At 43.7% G+C, this 26,659-nt stretch overlaps 1 protein-coding gene across 1 annotated transcript; it reads left to right on the top strand.

The window, feature by feature from the left end:
• The first annotated feature begins 804 nt into the window (after window positions 1-804).
• LOC140307315 (cyclin-dependent kinase 17-like) lies at window positions 805-26,617 on the top strand. Its single transcript, XM_072386136.1, has 17 exons — window positions 805-1,126; window positions 10,814-10,962; window positions 14,599-14,763; window positions 15,508-15,641; window positions 19,481-19,606; window positions 21,174-21,230; window positions 21,403-21,517; window positions 21,794-21,888; window positions 22,059-22,121; window positions 22,484-22,607; window positions 22,858-22,978; window positions 23,376-23,473; window positions 23,634-23,739; window positions 24,191-24,233; window positions 24,444-24,534; window positions 24,679-24,756; window positions 25,266-26,617. The coding sequence occupies exons 2-17, from the start codon at window positions 10,836-10,838 to the stop codon at window positions 25,301-25,303; spliced, it is 1,581 nt and encodes a 526-aa protein (XP_072242237.1). The 5' UTR covers window positions 805-1,126; window positions 10,814-10,835; the 3' UTR covers window positions 25,304-26,617.
• Window positions 26,618-26,659: the final 42 nt, after the last annotated feature.

Genomic DNA, 26,659 nt, shown 5'->3' with positions numbered 1-26,659 from the left:
TTTTGCTCAAGTAAGTGCTAGAAATTTATTCATGGAGGAAAATCACTCTCATTTGGACAAAACTAAACATCAGATTTCAAGCAAACCAGGACAATTCATTTCTCAAAATCAGTTTTCATGAAATTTACTGGACGGTGATGATGCTTGCTTATGTGGTGTATATGTGGTAGATGTTTGGCGTTAAACTACTGTATCATTAAGTGCATACTGGACATATAAAGATAGACAATAATGAGAATGTCGATATACATAATGTGTCCATAATAGAAAAGCTCCTGAGCTGTATTGACAGTATGACTGTATAAACAACCTACTTTTGGGGCAATAAACTGTTCAGCATTAGGTGTAAGTCTTATAAATCCTTAAAAATAAGATATGAGGTTGAATGTTACTTTAAGGAACTTACAACTATTGCTCAACAAAGAATTCAATGTGATTGTATCAACAAAAATTGGAGTAAATAGCAGAAGACGTGGGACTGTTGTATCTTTAGATCCTTATGATAGTGACAAAATCGCTGTGTTGTCTGTGTTAATACTTGCTATTAACACACCTATTAACATAAGTGTGTGTTGCGTCTTCCCCCTTCATGTATTCTGTTAAATCCCACTGCCGTGTGAATTTGGTTGCTGTCCACTAAAGGCTCATGTTGATGATGTTTAGAACTTCGTCATTTCTTCCAGTAGGCGTCGCTTTGGGGTCGCAGCTGTCGCCTGCTCGTCTTCTCCCGCACCGGCGGCTAGGTGGCGCTGTTTCCCCGCTGAAATTTCGGTAGCTCGACGGCGGTGTGGCGGCAGAAGGTGGCGTCAGCTGGGAGAGGGGGCAGATCAACTAGTAATCGCCACCGTCCCTCACATTGCCATGGTTTTATCGACGGGAACCCCGACGGCAGCGCTTCTTCTTTTTCACTGGGAGAGAAACTTGAAAGCCGAAGAAGAAACCATGATGCTGGCAACTCCGCGGATATAAGCGGCAGAGCGGAGCAGAAAGTAACGACCACACAGAAACCACAAAGAAGAAGCTGTTAGAGCCTTTTTTTTTCTCGCTCGGAGGGAAAGACGGCATCCGGCCTGAAAAGAAGCTCCGAGGTTGGGGACTCCGGTCGGAGCAGCGTTAATCGCTTCTGGTGAGTATCTTATCACATTTTCATCGTGTGTCCGCTTCTGTGAATTTACCCCAGGGAAACAACGACTGAAACCCAAGTTAGAGCCGCTCTGCCCTAACAAACATTTACACCAGCCTGCTTTGAGTCGACTGAACAATGTAGCAATGTTACTTCACAGCCTCTGTATGAATGCAGCCGTTTTCTGAGTGAGCCGTTCAGTTTCGAGTGGCCGCATTTTACCCAAACACACCACAAGCGTCGTCCCAAGCTGCCAAATGACTTCTAAACTAAGTTCAAAGGCGGGGAGGTAAGTAGTTCGTTGTGTCGCCGAGTTCACGGTTATACGTTAAAGTCAGCTTTGTTGTTTTTCTACCACAGATCTCTGCACAAACAGTCTGCGGGGTGTCTGTCACTGACTTGAATGCGGTTTGGTTGTAAAAGGGAGGGTTGTCTGGCCGCTCTGCGTGTATCGTCTTGCATAGCTGCTTCCAAAACATGCAGTGACCCACATTTCAGAGATGGACAGTGTTTCTGGTCCACGTTTTTTTTTTTTCTTTCGCGAACAGCGGCTCGGAGCCCCGAGCAGACTGTACCAGTCTCTGAGCTCACCCACGGCCAGCATGGACAGCTTTAAGTCGCCTCAGCTGCTGTGTGAAGGCCTGGACACAGGTCTGACTCCTACAGTGTTTACTGCAGGAGTCAGACCTTTTAAAAAAAATTCCTTTAGTTAAATGAGCATCTTACAGGGAGCAAACCTGCGTGAATCGATCAGTGCGTCCAATAGAAATGCATTATTCTGATGTGAAAACGTCCGGAAAATGACGCGGCTGCGTGCTTACTGTGAACAGCTTTACTCCGAATAAAAGCTGTTAACCACAGCACCATTTCATAGTTTTAGTTGACTTGCACTCAGTTATCAGTTTGTGGATAGCTACAGTCAGTAGCTGCACAACATCGGCTCTTTTAAACAGATAAAGATGTCCATTGTTAATTTATTTTCTTAAATGGCTTCGATATTTTGGTTTAGTTTAGAGTGATTTTGGAGGCTGTAATCTACGTCTCTGTGGAAGCTTTTATTCTGAGGTGTTTCCAGCTTGTGGTTTATCCTAATTTATGGAAATTGTGCATCACATTATTGAATATATATATATATATATATATATATATATATATATATATATATATATTTGAATGTAATACTGTACACATCAGCACCCACATCAGTAAACTACAATCTTCAAAGCGGCAATAAAAATCAGAGTTGGTGTTCCTCTAATGCCTCTAATTTTATATTTAAGCTGTACACACCGGAGGTGATTGTAACATTCATGATTCTGGATCATGCAGGGTGATGAATCGTGTAAACTATACCGCAGCAGCTTGGACTGGGTGTATTTAGGCCTAATACATTTATTGCTTTTATTTTCTGTGATGTTTTGCTCAAGACAAAACTTCTCACATCCACAAAACAAACTTTAATAGCTGACCGGTTAGCTTTCGAATGTCCAATCTTGCTCAGGGAATTGCATTTTCCAAAATGAATAAAAGAAACAGCTAAACTTTTACAGTTACTAAGTATTTTTCCTTCGATATTTAAAGCCTAGCTAGTGATTGTTTCAGCTTTACATTAAGTTCACACGATATCATTCCAACATGACTGTACTGAGTCAGCAGCCGCTGGTATAAACCTACTATCTGGGGCTTCCAAGATTAAACTTTGTCAGTTGAGGTATAGTGTTTCACAACTTGTCCAGCATGATAACCGTGTTCCAGTGCCAATAGCAAAAGCAGTGTTTGTGACTTCTGACATTTCTTGCCATCCACTGGTGATCATACGGAGCTCTTTCATCCTGCAGAGCATAAGCTATCCTCTGCGGTAGCCTGCGTTCTCTGAATAGAGACAGAAAAGAAGCTCCATCAAAACAAAACAGTAAATTCTTTGTGCGCGGTCCAGTTTCCGGTACAGTACTAAAACATCTTTTCCTGTCGTGAAGAAAAGAAAAAAAAAAAGAAAAAGTAACCCCACATCTAGAGCTTTCCGTTTACAGTTTTTATTGTTTTCTTGGTGGCCGTGAAAGCACTTTCTCATCTCATTTCCTGTGAGCAGGTTTCGGCTCGGCAACCACAGGCTGCTCGGCTTCCTTGCAGGCTGTGTCTCACCGAGGACCTTTCCAGTGTGCGTCTGTTTTGCGCTCGCAGGGCCCCCCTTTTGGGTTTGGTACCTGCTGGAGGGAGCTGTTGGAGGGCCGTGTGTTGGTTTGCAGAGGGGCCGTTCCCTTGGAGAAGGCCTTGGGGATGGTGGTGGCAGGGTAACCTGACCCACTGTGAAACAGCTGTAGCTACGCAGTGCCGATCCCACCCCCCCCCGAGTTCCAGTGCAGATCAAATGATGGTCCAGTATGTGAATGGGTGTGTGCGGCTGTGTGTGGTGTGGGGGGGGTGTACTGGACTTCACTGTAGCTATAATTTACAGATATTTGTGGCTGTCATTGCTTTACAGAAGAATGCAAGGTAAAGTTAGCAGGAAAGTTTGTGTTGGTGGGGGTGTTACTCGTGTTGTGGGGACTAAGTTTCCCTAATGTCACCCTAAAATAATAAGACGAGGAAGGGAAAAGGGGTTAGGTTAGGTTAGGGCTGGGTTAGAGTAAGTCTTCAAGCAGTGGGCATAAGTTAGTGTCCTCAGAAATCATGAACTCACAACAGAGTGAGGTCATGTTGAAGCTGCAAGCCAAGGCAGCTGGCTGAAGGTTAATGTGTCACTGCGCTCTGGGGAACAGCTGCTATGTCGCAGGCACCACTCTTGTCTATAGATAGCCATAAATAAAAACTCTTCCTCTTTTCTCTGGTGCATTAACACCGGGATGCAGCTCAGCTCCCTCGCATGCGGTTACCCCAGAAGACAAATGCTGCCGCTCGCAAGTTCGGCCGCTTCCACCCCCTGATTCTTTCTCTTGGTCTGATTGAAGTGTCTGCTGATACTAAATTTTCCCACCCAGCCTGGAGCCAGTGGGATGACAAAATGACTTACTTGCATGTCTGCGTCGTCATCTGTGGCAGCAGTGTCTGAGACAGGTGACACCCGTTGCCTTTTCTTCCCGTCACTCTTGGCAGGATTTGAAGGAGGTGTCTGAGCATTTGTCTGGTCTGTATTTGGAGGCACACATTCATTCAAATCAATGTTATTAAAGCCAGCATATCTGACACACATCCCTTGATGTGCTCATAATTAGATTCGCTCTGGTTTGATTAAAATCCATGTTAGATCTATGAGGTTTTTTTTTTCATCTCCAGCTCTAAGGGGTTTCTAATCAGGCATGGTAAAAGTAGATCACTGTTAAATAGTTAATGATGAATGTTGGTCTCTTTAAAAACCCTGATTTATATGATCAGTGAAAAAGAAAAAAGTGCAGTTGACAGTGCAAATGTGCAGCTATTTTGATAATTGACTTTGTATTGTTTGTGAAGAATAAATCCCAAACACGGGGCAGTTTGCACAATGGAAATTAGGGCCACACCACACCTTTTAAAAACCCTGAAACCCTAGCATCCTTAGCATCATGCACCCTACTAACAAAGGGCTTCGCATCAAACAGGGCAAAGCATAACTTTGCAGTTTAATGTGTGGACATGTCCATGATTCAAGTGAAAGTTTTACAGATTAAATCAAAGAAGGTGGTTTTGAAAGCAAATTTTGATTTTAATGCATCATTAACACCGATTTGGGAGGTCTGTTTAAAACTTGATTGCACCTCAATGAGTTTCTGGCATGCAAGACTCTCTGAAACCGCTACCAAGACTTCTAAGAGCTGTTAGTACTTTGATGTGGATGCTAATATTCTGATAGCACCACCCTGCTATCAGCTCTGGCTTGTTGTTCCCTTTTAATAGCCATAAAGGAGCTGCTGCTGCGAGGATGAGTGCGAACGGACAGGGAAAGGGAGGCTAATTGTCACTCTCTCTGATGCTAATTGTCGGCTCACAAATGGGGACAGGTGACTGGAGTCGGGCTCAGATCAGATGAGTCCATGCCTAAGCGATTATCTCCATAATGAGCCAAACAGCAGGCTGTAATATCCACTTGGCCTTTTATCTTCAATATATTAAAAGTGTCAGCATCTTTAGATATGTTTTACTTCTACTTTATAGTGACGCATGCAGTCCTGAGATAGCTGCTATCTGTTCAGTTTTCCAGGATCCAGTCATTGATCAAGTTAAGATGTGTTGCTGGTGTATGGTTCGTGTTCCTGTTGTCTGTACTGTGAGTTTAGTCCAAAACAGTTTTTCTGTACAGACACTTCTTTTTTTTAATCTGATCATCTTCTTTTTTTGTTAATTCAGAAATTGTGCCAACCACAAGATTAGATGTTTCTGAAAGAAATCAGATTTTGGGGGGGTTAACATGAGTCTGCAGCCTGCCAGATGAAATCTGCTGATCTCTCTGCCCTGCTCTGAACCCAGCTGGGTCGACGGGGTTCATCTCTCACAACTCCTGCTGGTCTTTCATCCCTCTAATGAAACGCTGTCATGGGAGGTGTTTGTGGTGCTCAACTTGTTCCACTTTCCCATTTTTAAAAGTCATTCTTCAACTTTTTGTTTTGTGCTAGTTGTTTGGAACGAGGTTGACTTATATATCAGCTTTCAACTTTTTTTTTTTTTTATACGACACAATGCTTTTGCTGACATAAGTACACTTACAGAGTGGTATGGTGCAGTGCCAAAGATAAAATAACAGTTGGTGGTGTTGAAGTAATGAGGTCATGGCACAGATCTTTAGAACAGGTTGTGTTTCGCCGTTAATCAAGAATCAAACGTCAAACACTCTCTTGTTCCTTTTTCTCATATCTGTGTTTGTTGCCTTTTTCTACCAACGTCACTCGGATCCCTCGGCGAATCTCATGATCAGTTTACAGCCAGAACAACAGCCACACTCACTAAATATGTGGCATTTGTTATGTGAATTAGTGCATATATAGTTTCCCCCTTAGGGTTAATGTTGGATTTCATGCAAGTGTGCCTTTATTTTTTTCTGATCTTGGCTGATATGGTCTTTGTTTGTCGCCCGCTTCTGCTGCAAAGTTCTCTATTTCAGAACTTTAGCTCAGTTAATTCTGTGCTTGCAACCTGCTATATAGAACTCGGTCATCTACTATCTGACTGCAGGCAGATTTGAGCCAAAATGAGAGCTTGCTGGGGAGCAGGGCCTGTCACTCAAGCTGCTGTAACCATGGCAGCAGTGTTAATCAGCCAGCGTTGAATCTCATTGCCTGTGAGATCTGTGGCTGTGCGTCACTGGCTTGGCCTCCTATGGCTGCAAGCTCTGGCTGAGGTGTCTGTCGTATCCCCGTGTGTCTTTCTTTCCTTTAACACGTACAGAAACATCAACACTGACCTGTCAGCGCCATTCAGCCTTGCCAAAGCAGACGACACGTGTGATCGCAAAGTGAAGGGGGACCGAAAAGAGCAAAGGGAAGATGCAAATTTCATGACCCACTTTGCGAAGATCAGACTTCTACTGCATGAGTTTCACCTGCTGCTGTGGGCGAGGAGTGCATGCTCGCCTGCTTGACATGCTCAGCGCTGCTCGGCACCACGCTGCCCCCCATTTCATTGCTTGAAAAAGCCCACTTTTCACTCTGCACAATGCCGCCTTTATGTAAGACCCCTATAATGGAGCCAGCTCCTTCACTCATGTCCTCATTGTCTTGGCCAGGTTGAGAAAAGGCTGCTCTTTAGAAACCCATGGCTGAGCTCATCCATGAATCATGCCAACTGTCACGCTTGTTCTCCGTCTAACTCTGTGAGCGAAGGGAGGAGAGGTAGGTGCTTTCTGGGGCCCCTGTTCTCCTGAAGGCAGTGACGTTTGGAGGGTTGCTCAACCCTGCAGGGGTCACATGGGGGCTGCGACCTTGGTTTTCTCGTTTTTCTGCGTGTGGCCCAGAAAGCGGTGACCATATGGTGGTTCATGTTGCAGTAATGCACCAGTTGCATAGATCTCTGCGCTAACCCATTTAGTAGCTCTCTGTTATGATCGGCGCAGTTGGTGTTTGTAAAGCAGTCGTGTGGGCAAAGGACAGAGACTGAGGAGAGCATATGTCTATTGTCTCAACACTGCAGCATCTATAGTGCTCTCAGCCCCCGTCCTCTCTGCTGTGTGGCTGCATCCGCCTCACCATCGCCTACTGTAAAGGTTGAGATTTGAGTGAGTTTGTATCGCTTGGGCGATAAAAATGCACACCTAGTGGGGGGTGGGGTGGTGGTGGGGTTTACCACAAGGCATAAGAAGGATGCTATTGGAAAATCAGCAGGCATGCAGTTTCCTGCAGTGCTCTGCATTTTCAGTATGGAAAAAGCAGGGGGGTTGCCGTGGCAACAAATCCCAAATCGGTGCAGTGCTCGGACCCCTTCGTTCCGCACACCCCACCACCCTTCCCTGCTCCTCCTCCTGCTAACTGCTGGCCGTCCCCCAGCGGATCTGGAGCTCAGACCTCAGACCAGCCTACTTATGGGAGCAGGGATAAAGCTCAGGACAGGGATCATGTCCAAAGCTCTGCACTCGATCCCAGAGCAGGAACATGGGCCAGCATATACGGATGCACAAGAGACAGGAACCCCCCCCCCACCTTCTTTCTCTGCTCCTTCTTCTGCTATTGCTGCCATTGATTTTCCACACAGAACTCCAAACAAGGCGACTCATCTGTTGGGTTCTAGGTCATATCCTGGTAATTTGTAAGAAGCAATCTAAAGTCTGCATTCATAAATTAAGAGGGGGATTCTGAATGGTACCAATGAAACTGAGGACGGATCAAAAGCAAAAACCAACAGTGAAAGGCTCGTCAGTTTATCCCGATTTGGCGCCGCATAATCCCGATTTGAGCTTATCTGATTGATTGTAAACACAACAAAGGATTCTGGCTGTCCGGAGTAATATCAGAATTACAGTCAGGCTACAAATAACAGTCGTGGTTTATATTCATTAATCTTTCAGTTGTTTTTCTGATAATGTTCTTGGCTGTATGAACTGTACAAAGCCCAAAGTAAAATCTCTGTGTGCCTCGTTGTGCCAAATCAACACAACGTGTAATTCATAAAGGGGAAGATGGAACAAACAAACATGTGACACTTTGCTTGATTATTACAAATGTTGGCGTTCCTTTCTCTGACTAATTCATAATGGATGGATTTTTATTTTTTTTTTAAACCAATTTATTCAACATCTACAGAAAACAGTCACTCACAAATGTATGAATAAGCACGGTTTTATTGGCTGCGTTGAGTTATTTTTTTTGTTTTGAATAAATCAGAGCTATATGGCTGTGCTTTTTTGCATTTCGCAGGCTGTGAGGCTGTAGCAGCAGAGTATGTAACGCACTGAGCTGTTCAGGAGACGAACCATGCTGGAGCTGACGTGTCACGGGGCAGAACCGTCTGATTTGAAGCTGTTATGACGTTTTGAGTTGAACTTCTTCTCCTTCATCTTGGCTCCTGGAAAATGAGATTGATTGTATTTTGACTAAGAGCAGCAGATGGGGAAGAATGAACGCCGGCAAAAAGCTGCGCGAGACGAGATCATTTTGTAAAGATGTCGACGCGGCGTTTCATCGTGAGATCATGCAAACAATTTACAATGGTCCCAACTTTTGTGCCACGAATTATTCGTTTACCAGCAGCTTTCCCATACGCAGTCATTGAATTATTTGTTGATGCATGTTTTTGATTGAGGTCAATCAACACATGCACAGCTGACTTGAGTTACAGCAGACCCTACAGTCTGGAAATGCTGTTTAAAGACCCTGCAGATGAAACATTGGTTGGTTTGCATTATGAGCAGTTTTATTGCACAAAACATGCAATTTAGTGACACCTTCTTGACCTCTTGGAAGTAAAAAATTGACCTATTTCACGGTTTGTGCTATGAGACAAACTCGGGGGGGGGGGGGGGGGGTTGTTTCTGTTCACTGTTCACAAAGTTCAAAACTGAAGAAAAGCCACAGAAAGAAGAAATGTGAACCAGATATGTTTCCATGGTCTGGTTTGAAAAGCAAATAAACGAGCCTCTGTGGTGTTGCCAGAGAGTCGCGGTGCAACCCAGTTGGTTGTAATTCAAATGGAGAAGTTGTCCTACTGCTTGTTACCTCAAGGTGAAAAGCTCTTCTTCAGGAACTGCTTTCATCTCTGGGAATATCTCGGATGTTGGATCTGGGAAGATGCCGGTAAATTATGTTCAGTTCAGACCAGAAACAGCTGGTGAGTCACATCCTTAATATCATTTTAAGTCCTCGCCAGCTCACTTGTGATTCCTAAAGTTGTTTCCATCCAAGCCTTATTTGAAACAGGAAAAACCTCCTCCAACAAAAGAATACTTTTGTTTTATGCTTCCATTCCCCTTCTGCACACCAGTAACTGCAATAGAAACCCAGCTTTTGCTGCAGGGAGCCTTAATGAAAGTTGTTTTCAGCTGCAGCTCTATTTTAAAATAAATTTGTCTACCATTCTGGTATTTTGTTGCTTGATGAAGAATGGCTCAATAGGGGAAAAAAACAAGTCTACAGGGGAAATGAAATCCAAATCGGTCTCTTAAATGACGATATTGCCTTTTTTTTTCTTTTTTTTTTTGATGGGCAGTTCTAATCTACAGCCATGCCTCCATCCACTAACTTAATCTGACCGTGACCATGTTTGTCGAACAGTGTGGCCTTGATTCCATTTATTTATTATTTCTTTTACCGCACTCGGCACTATCTGCAGCAAGTAAACATCCCAACTGTGCAGGCCAACTAACTTTGTGAAATGCATTAATGGAAAGTTGAGCAGATGATCCTGTCATTTTCCTTTGATCCGGGCAAACTGAGTGAGTAAAAGATGCATCTATGGACAGAATTTGGGTTGTGAGTGACATTTGACAGAAAGTAGTCATTAACAGGCAGCGAAACCCTCAGGGGGTTTGGATACTCATGTGTTTTCATGTCTCGTTTTACTCATCGACATCTCAGACAGACACATGTCCAGATCTGCAGAAGAAGTAGAGTTAGGATGACGTTACAGGGAGAGGCTGCTTCTAATCTGCAAATATCATTTGTCTTGATTTGGAAACTCTTCTCCTCTGCTCACACATACCTTCTCTCTGGATTTCTCTGGCCCCCACACACACACACACACACACACACACACTTACACTTCTAACTTGAATCATACACTCTCACGCACTGTAAATGGGGCTGGAATGTGTGATGTGGACTCGATGTGGCACAGGCTAGTCCTGCACCATTCAGCAGCTAATCCTCCCGCTTTAGGATTTGCTTTTACAGTCCGGTGTGCCAGGGACTGCAGTCTAAAGTCACCCGTAAGAATCTCTCACCGACCTGTCATGCTTTCCCAGTGGGAGGAATATAAAAATGATGCGCCCGACTGAGCTGAGTCATATTTAACATCGGAGGGTTCATTGTTCACACCGTCAGATTCCTGGCGATCTAACCACATTTTCACTCGTGATGCAAGATTGTGAAACATGGTGACAGGTGGACGTGGTGTTTCCAGTTAAAGGCAATGAATTCTAGCCGGTAAAATGTCAGGGCCTGCGACAACAAAACAGCTCTCAGACAATCAGAGCGCTCCCTGGGGCTAACTCAAGCTGCACCGTTTCTTATCATTTTCTCACGTCATGCATTGCAATTCTTTTTCTGTGTGTGTGTGTGTGTCTGTCCCCCTCAGGCCTCCCCTTCCTGAGAGCTCCATGGAGAAGATGAAGCGGTTCAAGCGACGTCTCACACAGACGCTACGAGGCAGCCACACCATCGACGAGTCGCTGTCTGAGCTGGCTGAGCAGATGACCATCGAGGAGAACGGCCTCAAGGACTGCGGTGAGCTTTCTTGTCCGTTTGTAAATCTTCGAGTGCTTTCTAATAATTTGTTTTTGTACGTAACAGGGTTTTCTGGGGTGGTTGAATAGCTCGAAAGGGTTTTCGTTCTTTTCTTTGCGTCCGATTGGAACGTTCAACTCCTTAAAATGCTTCATTACTTTTCTGTGAGGGAGCGGCCAACCGATCTTTGCCATCGAGTTTGGGCTTAGTTGCAATTGAATTTGCAGGGTTGCTTAATGGTGACATCGGTTTTTGGCTGATGTAGTTTCTGATTGATGCATTGTCAGCCTTTAAGTTTTCTAAAGAAAGGACTGCATCGCAGTATAAATTGATATGTTTATCGTCACTGATCGGGGATCTTATACATGTAAAGCAGTGAGACAGTTTGCGAGTAAGTTCACATTAAGCGAGGGGTGGCGTTGGCACGAGATGGTCAATCACAAACATGGATCTAGAGCAACATGACGAACCGACTATTATCCTGAACAGAATTTAGTCAATTAAAGCTGTTCAATAGGCCACAATGAGCACAGCTGCTTCCTAAGATGGGAGTTAGGAAGGAGAGCTGAGTTTAGTGGCTGAGTTTAGGAACTTGTTTAGTGGGCGGCCTTTTTTCTTGAACATAACCTGTTCCAGAGCAGGTTAGGTTTGCTGTGTTACCAGATAAGAAGTGAATCACCTTTGTGACAGTGTTGTATTTATAACAGGACTATTAGGGGTGGAACAACAACAACACAAACCCTAGCAAATAAAGATTTAATGACAGTCTTCAATCAAAATCCTTGACTTATTTTAACTCTAGCTGCTCAGAAACGAGGATGAATCTTTCACAGAAATGACTCTATTGACCTCTAAATCACGGCTCTAAGTTGACTGTTCTTTATTGGACCACAGACACACTCTGCTTTGGTGTAACACACACTGTAATTGACGATTATTCATCTGGATCCAGCTGAAGGTTGTGGCCTTCGAGGCATCAAATAAAAGCAGGGCGATACAGCAGCTTATCTCTGGTGAAATTCACAAAACCTGCAGGGACTGAGAGAGGGAGCGTGCCTCCGTGTGCTACCGCGTCGTTGCTATGGTGCTCGGGGTCTGGAAACATTCTAGAGTTTCCATGACATTGCCACGGCGACTTGGATGACTTAGTGAAACCAGCCTTGTACCTTTATTCATTTTTTCTTTTTTTTTTTTTAAAGAGAAGCAGATAGATTCACTATCTGCTTCTCTGCACCCACATTTTTGCCCTTCTTCTGTCAGCCGGCTCTTTTAAGTCCCCCTCCCCCTCTCTACCCCCTCCGCTTTCTGAGAACTAACTAGGCTTTGTAAAGAGCTTTTTGTATAGTGATTAACACCAAGTTTGGCCAGACTGTTCTGTGCTTGTTGAGTGGCGACACAGAATCCGTGTGTGTGTGTGTGTGTGTGTGTGTGTGTGTGTGAGAGAGAGACAGAGTGATACAGAGAGACAGGTTGGGGTTTTAGCAGCCCGTGTAACAGTAAGTAGAGAGGAGGCATAATGGAGTAGCCAGATGAGATTTGACCTGAACTGTGAGATTGGGGGGGAGTGTTCTGGTCCTGATCTGATTATGTAACACTCATAACTCTGGCCAGCGGCAGCAGCCGCTGGCTGGAGATAAGGGAGAGTTGGCATAAGGACTTGGGAACCACATGGCTTTGTATTTTTCTGTTTTTCTGTCAAATCCCTGGAAATAATTTATATACATCTAAGAAAGCTGATGTATTGGTGTGGACTGATTCTAGTCCACGGGACCCACTGCCCTGCTTGTTTTCCCGCTCCTGATCCAAACTGATGGCTCATTAACAGGCTTTTGTAGAACTTAATGACAAACCAATGAGGTGATCCATGCACTAGAATCAGATGTGTCGAGCAAGGACATTTCCAAAGCAAGCTGAACTGTTGATGAGTGAAACCTCTTTTTATGACTCAACATCCATCAGCCTGCATCAAGTGAGCTTAAAGTCTACATTCTGATTTATATCAGAAAAATGCACCGAGGATCAGCTGATCCTGGAAACCAGACAAATCAGTCCATCATAAAACCATCTTTCACCTTGCCAGAGGGACGCTAATCTTCTTAATCTCCGTTTCTTTTTTTGCTTCAAAAGTACCGTCTTCTCGATGGCTGCCGCTTGACGTTGCCTCCTTGCATCTCTCTGTACACGTCCCACACCGTCCTTCTGAGCTCAGCTTCTTTGGGGCTCCATTTTGTCCCCCGGTGGCAGAGTCAGAGTTTTATAAGTTGCCACTGCACATAATAAATCTTTCACCTCCGCCAGCTATGTTCTTGCGTTCGGACAAATGATCTTCTGTTTGCCAGTAGAGCCTCGTCTCATGCCGAGCTCCACAAGTGAGAACACAAGACATTTGTTTACGTACGAGGCTTGTTCCCTTCTCTCTTTCTAATGTCAGCTGTTTGCAGCTCTGGGACAAATAACACAGCCTCAGATTCAGTGGGAGACTGTAAGAGCTGCGCGATGTCATAGAAAAAGATTAGATTGTACAATATTACATCCGTTGGGTGAAACTGTTGTGTAGCAACCTAAAAGTTTCCTTTATTTCCCTCTCTCTGGGATGTTTGTTGTGCTCTCACCTCCATGTTTGTTTGTTTCAAATCTGCGGTAAAGAGGAGGGAAATTCAGTAGTCTGTCATAAACCCATTTATGGTGCTATTTTTTCAGCACGCTTTTGGCAACCGTACTAAATCACACCAGTTAAGTATAGTATTGCATCCAAATCTGTACGAGATTACGAGTTAAAACCAACCTCTTATGTAACTGCGATTATTTAATGAAGTGTGGTGTTTTTCTGCGTATCAGTGACGTGTTTGCGAGTGCACCAGAAAGCACGTAAGTTCATTATCTTGCTCCTCATGTGCTCATCATCTGTCAGTTACTGTGAAAAAGCCCACAAACTTTGAACGAGTGAGATTTTATTTGGCGTCTGTGGTATTTTGCTGAAGTATGGAACAGTAGTACTTTTCTCGGGTTAAAAAAAAAAAACAACCCAAAGCATAAGATTGAGCTACTTTATGCATGGGAACTGATATTTCCACTCTGGAGCCATCTTTACCTGATTAAACAGGTATCCACAAGCGTTTGGTATTAAGTAAGCTAACAAATAGTAGCTGGAACAGATTTGCCAATAAGTCACCTTGGACAGTGTTACATGACATGTTTTTGTCACAGTCGGTGCTAAACTGACCAGTCCTGTTGACCGATTGCCTTTCCATATGAAACGATGGGTATTTAATGTTTAGAAGTTGTTTTTTTATTTTGTTTTTTTATTTGAAGACCTAAACTCGCTCAGTGATTTAAAAAAAAAAAAAACCTGACCCAAAGTTGTAGCTTGATGCCTATTTCTGTCAGGCTCTATTTATTTACTATGCAAATTCATTTTAAAGCAAGCAAGTGAAATAAACAAAAATAGAGTCGATGCGATATGACATGGTGTCAACAATACAGCTCCTCTTTCAGTGAAATGTGTTTATATGTCATTTATGTTGTTTTCTTTCCTTGCTCACAGGCTCAGCCCACCGCAGAGCACTGTGCACCCATACTTGAAGATTTGTGTGTTGTCTGTCCATCATCCTTAAGAGAATATTTCTTCTCCCGCAGAGCCCATAGTGAGGAACGGCCGCCCGTCGTCAGCCCACAGTGTCCACTCTTTTCTTCACCAGTACTCGGGCTCTTTTAAAAAGCCGCCAATACAACGGCCTCGGAGTGTCATTGGAGGGGGCCTTGGTTCTCTCATGGTCATGCCTCGCAATGGCAGTCGCCTCGGTGAGACTTCCATACACTGCTCACGGTCACATTCGATCTGCTGTTATGCTATTTTTTTGTTTTTTTGTTTTTTCTTTCTTGCCTCCGAATACACAGTGCCTGAAACTTCAGCTCATTTGAGATTTATGTTGAAGTTGCTGTGGCGAATAGATTTGAATATGCTCGAATTTCTCCTGCCGTGTCAGCTGAGCCTGAACAAATAGTGGTGTGTTGTGTGGGAAAACATGCACGCAAGCTACACTCTACAACACAGTGGCATAGACACGTTATTATCAGTTGAAGAATCTTACCATTTCATTCCACTTTTTTTTCTTTTTGTTAGGAGAAAAAGATTAAAATACTGACACTTTAAAGCAGATCAGCACTTTGGATTCTCAGTGAAGCCGTTTGACTTCAGTGCATTATTTAACGTGCATAAAAGCCTTGCAGGATATGGAAATATGCGTATGTATGAGTTTGCTCAGGCCTGGATAAAATCATATTTGATGCATGACTTTTTTTCCCTCATAAGCCACCGATGTACGTTAAATCCATCTGTCAGACTTATTAAACTTTATTTATTTTCTGTATTGTCTGCCTGATACAGGCGGGACCTTGATGAGACCTGGGGAGCTCGTAAAGTGACCAATAGGGTGTTTCTCAAGCAGCGTTAATCTCTGCCCTGTTTCCACAGACCTGCTCTGTTAGTTAAACTCAACCCTTCATCCTCCTTTTTCCTCTCGCTGTGCTCTATCTCCTCTCCAGATATCGTCCATGAGAATATGAAGATGGGGTCAGACGGGGAGAGCGACCAGGCATCGGGGACGTCTTCTGACGAGGTGCAGTCGCCCACGGGTGTTTGTCTGAGGAACAGAGGAAACAGACGCATCTCTGCGGAGGTGAGTTTGTCTCTGGCCTTTTCAGATTGTCAATATCCTTAACGCGGCCTCTCTTGTTTTTTTTTTTTTCAATCTTGCTCTGTTGTTGGATGTGAGTCACTAACCACATTTGCAGGCTCTGACATGTGAATGTGTTCCAACGCGTTCATATGTCTCGGTTTGTATCTTGCTGAGTCATTCCACCACCTTCTTTGTGAGCGAACGCACGTTTGGGTGAAGTCGCTCAAATCAAAGCAGTCTGAACATTTCACCAAAGATTCTCCCGCAGGAAGTGGAGGAGCAGCTCCACGCTGTAACTGAGCGTGGGCGTGTTCTCGTCTCAAGCGCACACGTCAAAATCGCGTCGTCAACCGCTCACACAATCTATGCAGGACTCTCGCGCACAGATCACTGATTAACCTTCGTGTTCCTCTGAACATGGGTTTGAACTTTGTTTTTAAAAAGCTTTTCCATTTGACTGACACGCACACACACCCACACACACACGCACACACCCACATCCATTCATGAGCAGCCTGATTTTGACGTTCCCCTCACAGTTGCACAACACCAACACGTTATCTCTGTGAGTGTCTTTTATTTATTTATTTAACTTTAAAGGGACTGCGTTTCACTACCAGCATTCTTGGAATCCCAGTTGTTTCAGTTTAGCTAGATTTTTGTGAGGATGTAAGCTTTTACACAGTGGCTTACATCTTCACAGAAATCTAGCTAAACTGAAGAACTAATTTTATCAAAGCTTTCACTCCAAATTTCCTTCTTCTTGCAGCAACTCGAGGCGAAACATTAAAACTTTATGAATGAAAAAGGAGAAAAAAAATCGAGCCATTAAGTGAAACTGTAAGAAAAAAGGCAGCAATCTCAACGGTATCACTGTGTTAAATGGTATCAGTCGAATCAAGTGAGCGAGCGCTTTTCTGGTTTACAAAGTGTGTCCTCTCAACACGATATAAACCCTTTTAATGGTCGTGAGACGTGTAAAAGAAAAGGTTTCTGCAGACGAAAGCTTTACCTTTTGTAAGGAAATCAGATCATTGACGGCGTAGCTGTGCAGCAACGGTTTGAGTCAGACTTTGCAGTTCAACATTTCCATGAAACCGCAGTCATATGTGACCGTGTTTCATGAGTCTTGCTGCACCGACAGTAGCAAGATTACTTGTTTCTGTCAACTGCCGTCGTTCAGCGTGTTTTCACTGGTGGATGTAAGCTCTCGTATGCAGGCGCCTCTAAGAAAACGAAGGCAACCGACTCCACAGATTGCTGACTCGGTTTGTGTCGTCATTAGTTTAAAAAAAAAAAAAAAGATAATAAATAATGCATTCATTTCTTTTTCCGAAAAGCTTCTTAATTTTAACATGAGGTATGGGTTGTATTTGAGGCTTTTACTCGGTATATGACATTATCCATTTATCTCTGACCGTCACTTTACAACAAAGCGAAGAATTGGAGGCTTGATCTTACACCTTAAAATCCGATGCAACACACGTGCATCCATCTGTGGAGAGGACATCAGGTCGCAATGGACTAACTGCTGTTAAGAGGATTTAAAGGATGAACACCTGAAATCAGGAGTCAGAACCACTGATGGTCCACTTTCACTAGAACGGAAAGAAATTGTCAGCCATAATGTACAAGAACGGGTGTCGAGGAAAGGGATTTATGTTCACCCATTGCTTTTAAGTACAGCCATCTTTTGCATTTTCAGCAAGTTTCAGAAATCAGTTTGTTAAAAAGAAAAGTGGTCGGATAAACGCTTTTTAATGATGTAATATGCATGTGTTGGAATGTGCAGTTTTGAACTGTGTTGCATGCCACCTGATGGGTAATCAGAGCAGGAGAGGTCTTTTGATTAAAGGATAATAAACACTCACTTCTCTCCTTCTGCTCATCGGTGGCTTTGACTGCAGAGCCACTGGGGATCGATGAGCAGATAGCAGCATCTGCAGAGACAAGCCTGGCAAACGAGACTGCTGGAGAGAGAGAGAGAGAGAGAGAGAGAGAGAAAAATAGTTAAGCAGTGTTCTCCATTTTGGGCTTCCCACGCAGAGGCACATGACACATCACCTCTTGCTGTGTTCTGTGTGTGCAGGCAGTGTACCTCACGCTTCCTGTGACTGTTTCACAACCATGAAAAAAAAGAGTTGCTTTTGGACAGAGGCACAAACGCAGTTGAACTTCATGTTTCTGCTCTGCCCGGCACACACTCTGCATTGTTAGTGGGTGAGAGTGACTTAGGGTTGGTTGTTGATGAAGTGATCCGACAGTGAAATCGTTGTCCAGCCTTCTTCTTTGTCCTCTTTGTGCTGCTGGGAAGTTAGGAGAAGGAACAGCAGAGGCAGAAAAATATCAGAGAGAACGACAACATCTCTCTGTGTGGTCAGTGAGCGGGTAGGCCTGTCGCCCGCTGCAGAGGAAGCAGTGTCTGCTTTGGGATTACATCATAAGGATTACTGTAATACAGTCCAGATGGGCCCCCGTTGTAGCAAGTTAGAAGAACTTGATTGGACGACCGTGGGAGGGTGGGATGGGAGCAAAGGTCAGGTGACTGATGGCATCATTTGTTCTTAAGACAAACTGCCAATCCTGGCTGTGCATGCAGAAACTGCAGGGCAGCTATAATGTTTTTAAAAGATGCAGCCTGTGATCACGGAGCATCTGGTATTTATATGGCTGCAGTTGGTGATTCGACTTTCTCTGCTGATTTATATGCCATCAGTCATTTGTTCCACAACATTTCCAAAATAATCAAAAATGTTGTCCGTCATAGTTTGATTGAACCACTTGTTCATGTTCCAACATTTCGTTAACGGTCATGGAGGATTAAAAAAAAAAAGAAAGAAGAGAGTCGGCAAATAAAGGCATTTGAACCCGGGGAATTATTGATGTTCTTGCTTTTAAATAATTAAGAGAAAATAAACGTTGAACTTTACTTTTTTGCCAGTTTTTGCCAGATTCTTCTTGGCTGCTGGTTAGACACGATAGATAAACAGAAGATAACGACACTGTATCTTGAATGTTAGAGTTAGGATTTTATAAACCGAGTCAATGAATTAGTTAATGAGAAAACAGTCAGAATTTGCTTAGTTTGCCTAAAATGCCAGACGGCAGCTCTTCACAGCACAAAGTCTGACTGCAGAGCATCAGCTTGTAAAGGAAACATCACTTTCTGTAAGCCGACCGCATGTCTAAATGCGTCGGCTGTAAAGCACCTCGCAGGCAAAAAGCTGAGTCGCCATCATATTTGACTAAAAGGCTGAGGGTCAGTTGACCTGTCCAGCAGGCACTCGCCTTCAGTTACAGATTTATCAGCCTGCGAGCGAGCATGTGTTGAAATGTGAAAAAGTTTAAAGTTGCATATTTGTGTGGGCGGGGGAGGTGTAGATGTCCAGTGTTACCTCAGACGGTGGGGGGGGGGGGGGGGGGGGGTAGAGTTAAAGCAGCAAGAGAAGCCGGATTAACAGTGATCTAACAAATGAAGGAAGTGCATGCTGGGAAGAATCCAGATGTTGTATTGTGATTTTATGTAACAAGTCATCAGGATCATGGTGTGGTACTTTGGTACTCCGGAAAAGACTTTGCCCTGACTTCCTAAAGGGCTGCACAGGCAACTTTATTAAAACAAAAGATGATCAAACCTCCATCGGAGCATGTGGCTGCACGTGTGTTCTACTCTGCTGTGGACTGGTTCTTTTAGATTCTGCGTGTTTGCTTTGGGTTTCAGACATTCTCCTGTCGTTTGTGTTTATTTTGAGTTTACTCTGTTTGCTTACGGTGCGACACAATCCTTTCTGGCATTAGGTTTCATGTTTTTACCCATTTGCATTTGTGTGCGTTTGCAGGACTTGAACAAACGTTTGTCCCTCCCGGCTGACATCCGGATACCTGACGGTTACCTACAGAAACTCCAGCTGAGCAGCCCACCCTTCGACCAGCCGCTGAGCCGACGCTCCCGCCGAGCATCACTGGTGAGGAAGAGGAGGTTGAAACTGATTGGATCGATGGGATTTAAATGAGAAAAGATGAAGGCTAAACAAGTAGATAATTACTGTGAAAAATGTGGACTGAATGTAAGCGTGAAACACGTTTCGTTATCTAATTGTTGAAAGGATTTCACAGGCTCTAAGCAGTTATTTCTATTAGTTTGTGATTTCCAACTCCGACAGTGACACTTATTGATGTTATGTGGTGTAAGAAGTACATGAAACATCTTCTGTCTCAGCTCCTGTGGATGACTTCCAGAACAAACTTTGCTCACTGGAACAAAACAGCGACAGTTATCTTTGCTAAAGAACATTAAAAGATGCGTGAAGAAGCCTGAACTTGTTTTAGGTCAGACGAGTAGAGTAAATTTGATCACTGGAGTCCAGCGTGTTCAGAGTGAACTTGTACAGGATCGCCACAGTGAAGCACAGAGGTGGGAGTGTGATGATATGGGGCTACATGAATGCAAACGGTGTTCGGGAAATTACAGATACAGAAGGCATAATTAACGTATGTAAAAATACCCAAAAGTTAGCGAACAAGATGTCAGAAGTATTTTATTTTAAAGAGAAAGATGAAGCGATAGTATAGCTTTGGAGATAGAATTAGAAACGCATTGATAAAGATAGCTTTCAGAGGCCTTTTTATATTTAAATGCAACAAGAAACAGCAGTGCGAGCTCCCGCCTTGCTTTGAGCCCGTCTAAGCTCATCCTTTCTTGTTATCATGCGCCTCCATTGCACCCCAGCGTTCACTTTGTCTGCAGCCTCAGTAATTGGCCTGTGGTTTTACTCTGAATGTGCATCTGTCAAAAGCAGAACTGGGGAGTAACACTGCCTCGCCTAGTCCCTCATTTGCATCCATGCTCCCCTGCAGAGTTGTTTGTAAAGCTCTCAGTGGCTTAACTTGTGTGTTTGACACCCTGACCTTCCAGCTCGTCAGGCATTGGTGAACTGCCTTAAGCTTTTCTGCTCCTGTTACCGCAAAAGCCCTCCTTCCTTTTTTTTTTCTTTTTTTTTTTTTTCGTCTTCTTAGGGAAGGTTCTGTTTTAGTAATGAGTTCTACATTATAGTTATTAGATAGTTGGGATGTGGTAATGAAGTTAAAAAGGCATTTATCTCTGTTTGTTATGCTAAGTTTATCAATCTATAATGTTCCTTTTTTTTTTTTTTTTTTTTTGGATCAATCAAACAGCCGTGATGGAATTCAATGTGATTAATATGATTTCCACACATCAAAGAAGTTCTTATGTCCTTCAGTATGAAACAAAATGACCCACTGCTTTTTCTTCTGTGTATTAAGTTAGCTCTATGGATGAAGTTGACTTATCTCTTGACTCGCCCAAGATTGAGCACATTGTAAAAGCCAGAAGCCAGCAGCTGACAGATTAGTCAGGATTTTGCTTCGGGTGTTTGACCTCTTTACATCCTGCTCCTCTGATGCTGTGCGGCCCTCATAAGAATGTGCTGTCTTGTCTATAAGCTCGTTACTGCCAATAAAGATGCCCCCACATTTATGTTGCTTGTTATGTTTTTTCTTTCTTTCCTCCAGTCAGAAATTGGATTTGGGAAGCTGGAGACCTACATCAAACTGGACAAACTGGGGGAGGTACGTGAGACTGTTTAACCTCGACTTCCTTTCACTCATCTCCCAGCTGCTAATGTTCTCATGGTGGAGCCATGAATAAAATGCGATGATTTCATTTTTATCTCATGACATCCGGAACGTGCTGCACAAGTCCAACATCTGAAGACTTTTTCCTTCTCTTCTTGGTCTCCAGGGCACGTATGCAACAGTTTTCAAGGGGAGGAGTAAGCTGACGGACAATCTTGTGGCACTGAAGGAGATCAGACTTGAACATGAGGAGGGGGCACCATGCACAGCTATCCGAGAAGGTAAGAAGGTTTATAGCTCCGTAGTCGTTGTTGTTAATATGAGCTTTATTAACATGTTTGCCACTGCATCACACTCCCAGACTAAAAAGTGGATAATTTGAGTTCCAGTGATAATGGAACTATGACAGTACATCCTGTATTGTGGGAGGGGGGGTTGTTTTCAGCTTTGTTCGGTTAATGTGACCTTAGAAAGAGAAGGATGCTGCTAACACGGCAGTCTCAGAATCATCAAGAGTTTCTAACGTCTGCCTTCTGTTTTTTCTTCCTTCTTCTCAGTGTCTCTTCTGAAGGACCTGAAACACGCCAACATTGTGACGCTGCACGATATCGTCCACACAGACAAGTCGCTCACACTGGTTTTTGAATACCTGGTGAGACCAGTTACAGTCACCTTGTCCACGACTCATTTGCGATTCTCCTCAGGAATGCTAGAATGAATGTATTTCACATTGTTATTCATGACCCGCTGCAGAGCAGACTGTTTACCAACAGATGCGGTTTCTGGGCTTGTTAACTCACTAACGCCCTTTCTCTCATCCAGGACAAAGACCTTAAGCAGTACATGGATGACTGCGGGAACATCCTGAGCATGCAGAATGTCAAGGTGAGCTTCAGCAGGTGGCCTGTTGGCCCGGCCACCTTCAGCTGTCAAGACTCTTTGGCTTCTGGTGTCAGTGCTTGGAACACTGTTTGTGTGCCCCCTGGTGGCCACGTGTAAACTCTGGAGGAATAAGTGAAATATGCTGTCTTAACCTCACTTTTCCAAAAGAGGTGTTTTTTGTGCATTTTGTTGGAATATCCCTGGTTGTTGGGACAGCGTCTGCAAACGTTACAAATGACCATAAGCAATAATTTACAAAACACTGCTGTGGATTTAATTAGAATGTTTAAATGGTAAACTCTGAAATTCAGCAACAGCATCTGTAAGGTGTTCGTTTTATTCACTATAGAAACCTCTTTCTCTAGATTTTTTTGCTCCAGATCCTGCGAGGCTTGGCCTACTGTCATAGGCGGAAAGTTCTCCACAGAGACCTGAAGCCCCAAAATCTGCTCATCAATGACAGAGGAGAACTCAAACTGGCTGACTTTGGTAAATGACACATTATCATACATATATATATATATCGTAATTCTAATTATCATTCATGCACTCATTGGATGGAACTTTATGGCAGTTTTTTCTATTTGAAAAGGATAATATTTTACTAATATTGAATGTTGTAATAGGAGTATTTTTTTACGAGTATTTAGCAGTTTGAAGAGAAACCCTTGATAAGAATTTCATGAGAATCTTCCAAATGTGTTCTTCTCTTCTTATTTTGCCTGTATCTGCTCCGCAGGCCTGGCAAGGGCAAAGTCGGTGCCCACTAAAACGTACTCTAACGAGGTGGTAACACTTTGGTATCGGCCTCCCGACGTGCTCCTGGGCTCCTCTGAGTACTCCACACAGATAGACATGTGGTGAGTGGGCCTCCCTCAATGCAGGCGGCGGCAACTGTTAGAAAAACTCCAGATGTGTTCACAGTGGAGAGGTGCATGCGAATATGATCCTCAAACATTGTTTTACGTGGTAGCTTGGTCTGCCCAGTTTATGGAAGAATGTGGCATGTGCTGCACTCTTCAGAATCAAACTCTGAATGAGTTCCCCAAATCTCAGCTTTCTGAAATCAAAGTAAGCCTCGCTGTAGATGTTTTGTGTTGATGTTTGTGACAGAGTTCAACTGCCCTGTAAATATCCCACTCAAAGAATTTGATAGAAACATTTAGTGCGAGTTAAGAGTACTTGCTGAGTTAGATTGGTGTTAAAACTGCGTCTCTTCATGATCTTTTCCCTCTTGTCTGTTGTCCTGTCCCTCAGGGGTGTGGGCTGTATATTCTATGAGATGGCTGCCGGCAGGCCCCTGTTCCCAGGCTCCACAGTGGAGGATGAACTTCACCTCATTTTCAGGCTGTTAGGTCAGTGCTGCCCCCTGCTGGCAGGGACTGCTTACACCTTTAACATGAGGCTGTAATCGCATTAACCCTGGCATGTTGCCCCTGTGGCTGCGTGAAAAGCCCCTCCAGCTGGCGCAGTAAAGTCTGATTCTAACAGGGATGATTAAATGTCCCTCCACAGGCACTCCTACAGAAGACAACTGGCCTGGAATATCATCTATCGACGAGTTCAAGTCTTTTAAGTTTCCAAAGTACAAGGCACAGCCCCTGATCAATCACGCACCAAGGTAAGACGGGAACATTCAGTCTGTTTTTAACTTTCTGTGTATGGAATGTCTTTTTAAGTCCACAACATATGCAGTGTTACATCTGATTACTTCCGTTATTTATACCGCAGCTATAAACCCTCATGGTATCTAACGCAGCCCCCTCAATCTCTTTTGCTAGTCCACTAATCGTTGGAAATGGGAATGAGCAAATCTTTCTCGTGAGACCCAGGTACAAGAGAAGAGCTCCTATGTCGAGCTTTTTAGCTTTTAGACCCAGACATTATTCGTACTGGGCTGTTTAGTTAGGAGTGTGTGCTCTTTGTCACTTCCTGCGAGGAAATCCTGTGGAATAGTTGACTCTGTTTGGCTCAGTTTCCTTCCTTACACCCGGCAGCATCTGTGAGTCACCCCACCTTACTGACCCCACTCCCTCTTCTCTCGCCACTCTTCATCCCCCACCCCTCTGCAGGCTGGATAACGATGGAATTGACCTGCTGATGTCATTCCTAAAAGTGAGTCGCAGCATATCTGCCAGGAATTGATACGATGTTAAAAGCAGACTGACACATTTTGCAGCTATGTTAAGACTGTGAATTTGGATGGAAGTGCAGAGAGGCACGCCAGCACATTCGCATCCAATCACATGCTGCTGACCCAATTATTTACTTCTTTAACAGCTTTCTTTTTTTTTGTTTTTATTCCTTCCATCTCCTAACCCTCAGTATGAATCGAAAAAGAGGATCTCTGCTGATGAAGCAATGAGGCAGTCGTACTTCAGGAGCCTGGGGCCTCGTGTGCACACGCTGCCAGAGAGTGAGTAATAGTATTGTGACGTAGTAATGCCATCAGCAAGGTACAACTTGAAGGATGGTGCAGTGTGAAGCGAGGCCCGCTTACAGCCTCGTAACAAAGACTCCCGGTGACTTGTGTTGTGCTGACAGACTGTATCTTTGACAGACATATCCATATTTACACTGAAGGAGGTGCAGCTGCAGAAAGATCCCGGCTACCGGAACTCTTCATACCCTGAATCAGGTGAGGATTAATGAGTCGAGAAGAGGGAGATGTAATATGCCGAAAGGGGCTTGTGCTTGCTTTTGTGGTGTGGCCCTCTGATTTGGCTACTTGGCAACAAGGTAAGGCAGTTGCCACAGTATCTGCCAGAACTCGCAGTCAATATTTTCCGAACAGAAACGTATTTCTGTATTTAACTCCATTAGATCCCAACTAATATGTTTAGGTGATAAATAAAATGTGAGAATAGTTTAATTTATTATTGAATTTTTTTATGGATGGTGATTTTTCTGGTCGTCTTTTTCAACAAGATGATGCCAAACCACATTCTGCACGTATTACAGCAGCAAACAGCTGAGGTGGAGTATTAATTGTGTGTTGTACCTTTGTTTATTCCCTCATATTATGGGATCTGTAGTTCCGAACTTAGAGCCTGTTTCTATGTTTATTGCTCTCCAGAGTTCGACTTTCATGCTTGTTTTTTTTTTTGTTTGTTTTTTTTTTTGCTTCTTTTATTTGTTTCCCATTAGGCAACGGAAAGAACAGAAGACAAAGCATGCTGTTTTAAAGTTTCTGGACCGGACCTCGTTTTGTTTCGTTTTTCTTTTTGCTTCAATGGGAAAGACCTATGAGCTGTACAGTCCTGCGGACCGATCAGTACCCAGAGATGGATGTTGGCGGTTGACCGTCGTGATCATCACGCCCCACCCCCGGACTTTTGGGAAATGTTGCTGACAGTATAACCCTCAGCCCTCCCGGGTTAGGTCTGAACCTGGCTCAGATGAGAGACATTTGTATACTGGACATCGATATTTATTGAGAAAGAGAATTTGCTGCTAAATTCAACTACTGTCTAGAATTCTAACAGGCTCAGTCACTTTAATGAATACATGCAATGTGTGTAGATTTTTAACATTTTTCGTTGTTTTTTTTGAAGTGATGGTATATTTTTGTGTTCTTTTTCCTGTTTTTGGGGGTTACTGTTACAATTGTCAAACCTGAAACTCCATCTCAAAGCTCGACGTGTGTAAGGTCTCACAGACAGAGGGATGTTTTTGTTGTTGGAGCTCAAAGGGGGCCGGGGGGGGGTTAACGTTCTGTCTTTGTTGCCATGGTGCTGAACTCGGCTGCACAAATCGCTTGTGACCATTTACTCCAGAAGGTTCCTGAGGCCAGCTTTGATATAATCACCGATCACCTTCATCGTGACTGTAAGCGGATGCAGAAGCAGTGCTGGACAGCGCTGTGCGAAAAGAGGGGAGAACAAAAACAGATCATTCAATTCAAGATGCTGGCATATCATTCCAGGAAGACGTGGTCTCAGGCGTGACCAATGAAGAAATGCAGAAAAAAAGGCAACGCAGAGTTATTAACGAGGGCATTACGGGAAGAAATCGTGAATATTTAAGTACACCGAACAGCCTCCTTGTCATTGTTCTTTTTCCACCTCGACACCGTTACAAAGAGGCGGTGCGAAGTGAGTTCCCAGCGCTGGACTCGGCATCGCCGCCTTCGTGCGTTTCAGGTGGCTCCCCTGTTCATCATTCCCATGTCCATCAGATGTAAAAGTTGATCTTTTTTCCTCTGGATTGCCTCCGTCATTGTGTTGCACGTCTGCTCTGTGTGATGAAGCACGCAGCCACTGCACTCCAAATTCAGGAAGCACTAGCTCTAGTCTGCCCCCCCCCCCCCCCAAGCGAGTGAGTCACAAGTCTATTTAACAGTGTTACAAGAGACGTTTTGTATGATATTCTTTAACTTTATTTGTGAATAACTCTTCTTTGTGTGGGATTTTGTTGCAGACGCCCCCTCCCATATTTGAGATTTTTCTTTTTTCTTTTTCAGAGCAAAGACAATTAAAATCTAAAGTTTAAACAGAAAATCCTGTTAACCGTTTTTCTTTTCTTTAATTCACAGCTGCTTT

This window comes from Leuresthes tenuis, unplaced genomic scaffold, assembly GCF_036924035.1.
Source record: "Leuresthes tenuis unplaced genomic scaffold, fLeuTen1.0.hap1 SCAF_5, whole genome shotgun sequence".
In the NCBI taxonomy this organism is placed as follows: Eukaryota; Metazoa; Chordata; class Actinopteri; order Atheriniformes; family Atherinopsidae; genus Leuresthes; species Leuresthes tenuis.
The sequence above is the reverse complement of the archived record's forward strand: the minus strand, read 5'-3'. Positions and strand labels throughout refer to the sequence as shown.

What these genes read in the sequence shown, in the direction of transcription:
- LOC140307315 (XM_072386136.1), top strand. Translation starts at nt 10,836, where the DNA reads ATGGAGAAGATGAAGCGGTTCAAGCGACGTCTCACACAGACGCTACGA. An exon ending in ATGCACAGCTATCCGAGAAG is followed by an intron (nt 21,518 to 21,793) that starts GTAAGAAGGTTT and finishes CCTTCTTCTCAG; the next exon opens with TGTCTCTTCTGAAGGACCTG. An exon ending in TGAGCATGCAGAATGTCAAG is followed by an intron (nt 22,122 to 22,483) that starts GTGAGCTTCAGC and finishes CTCTTTCTCTAG; the next exon opens with ATTTTTTTGCTCCAGATCCT.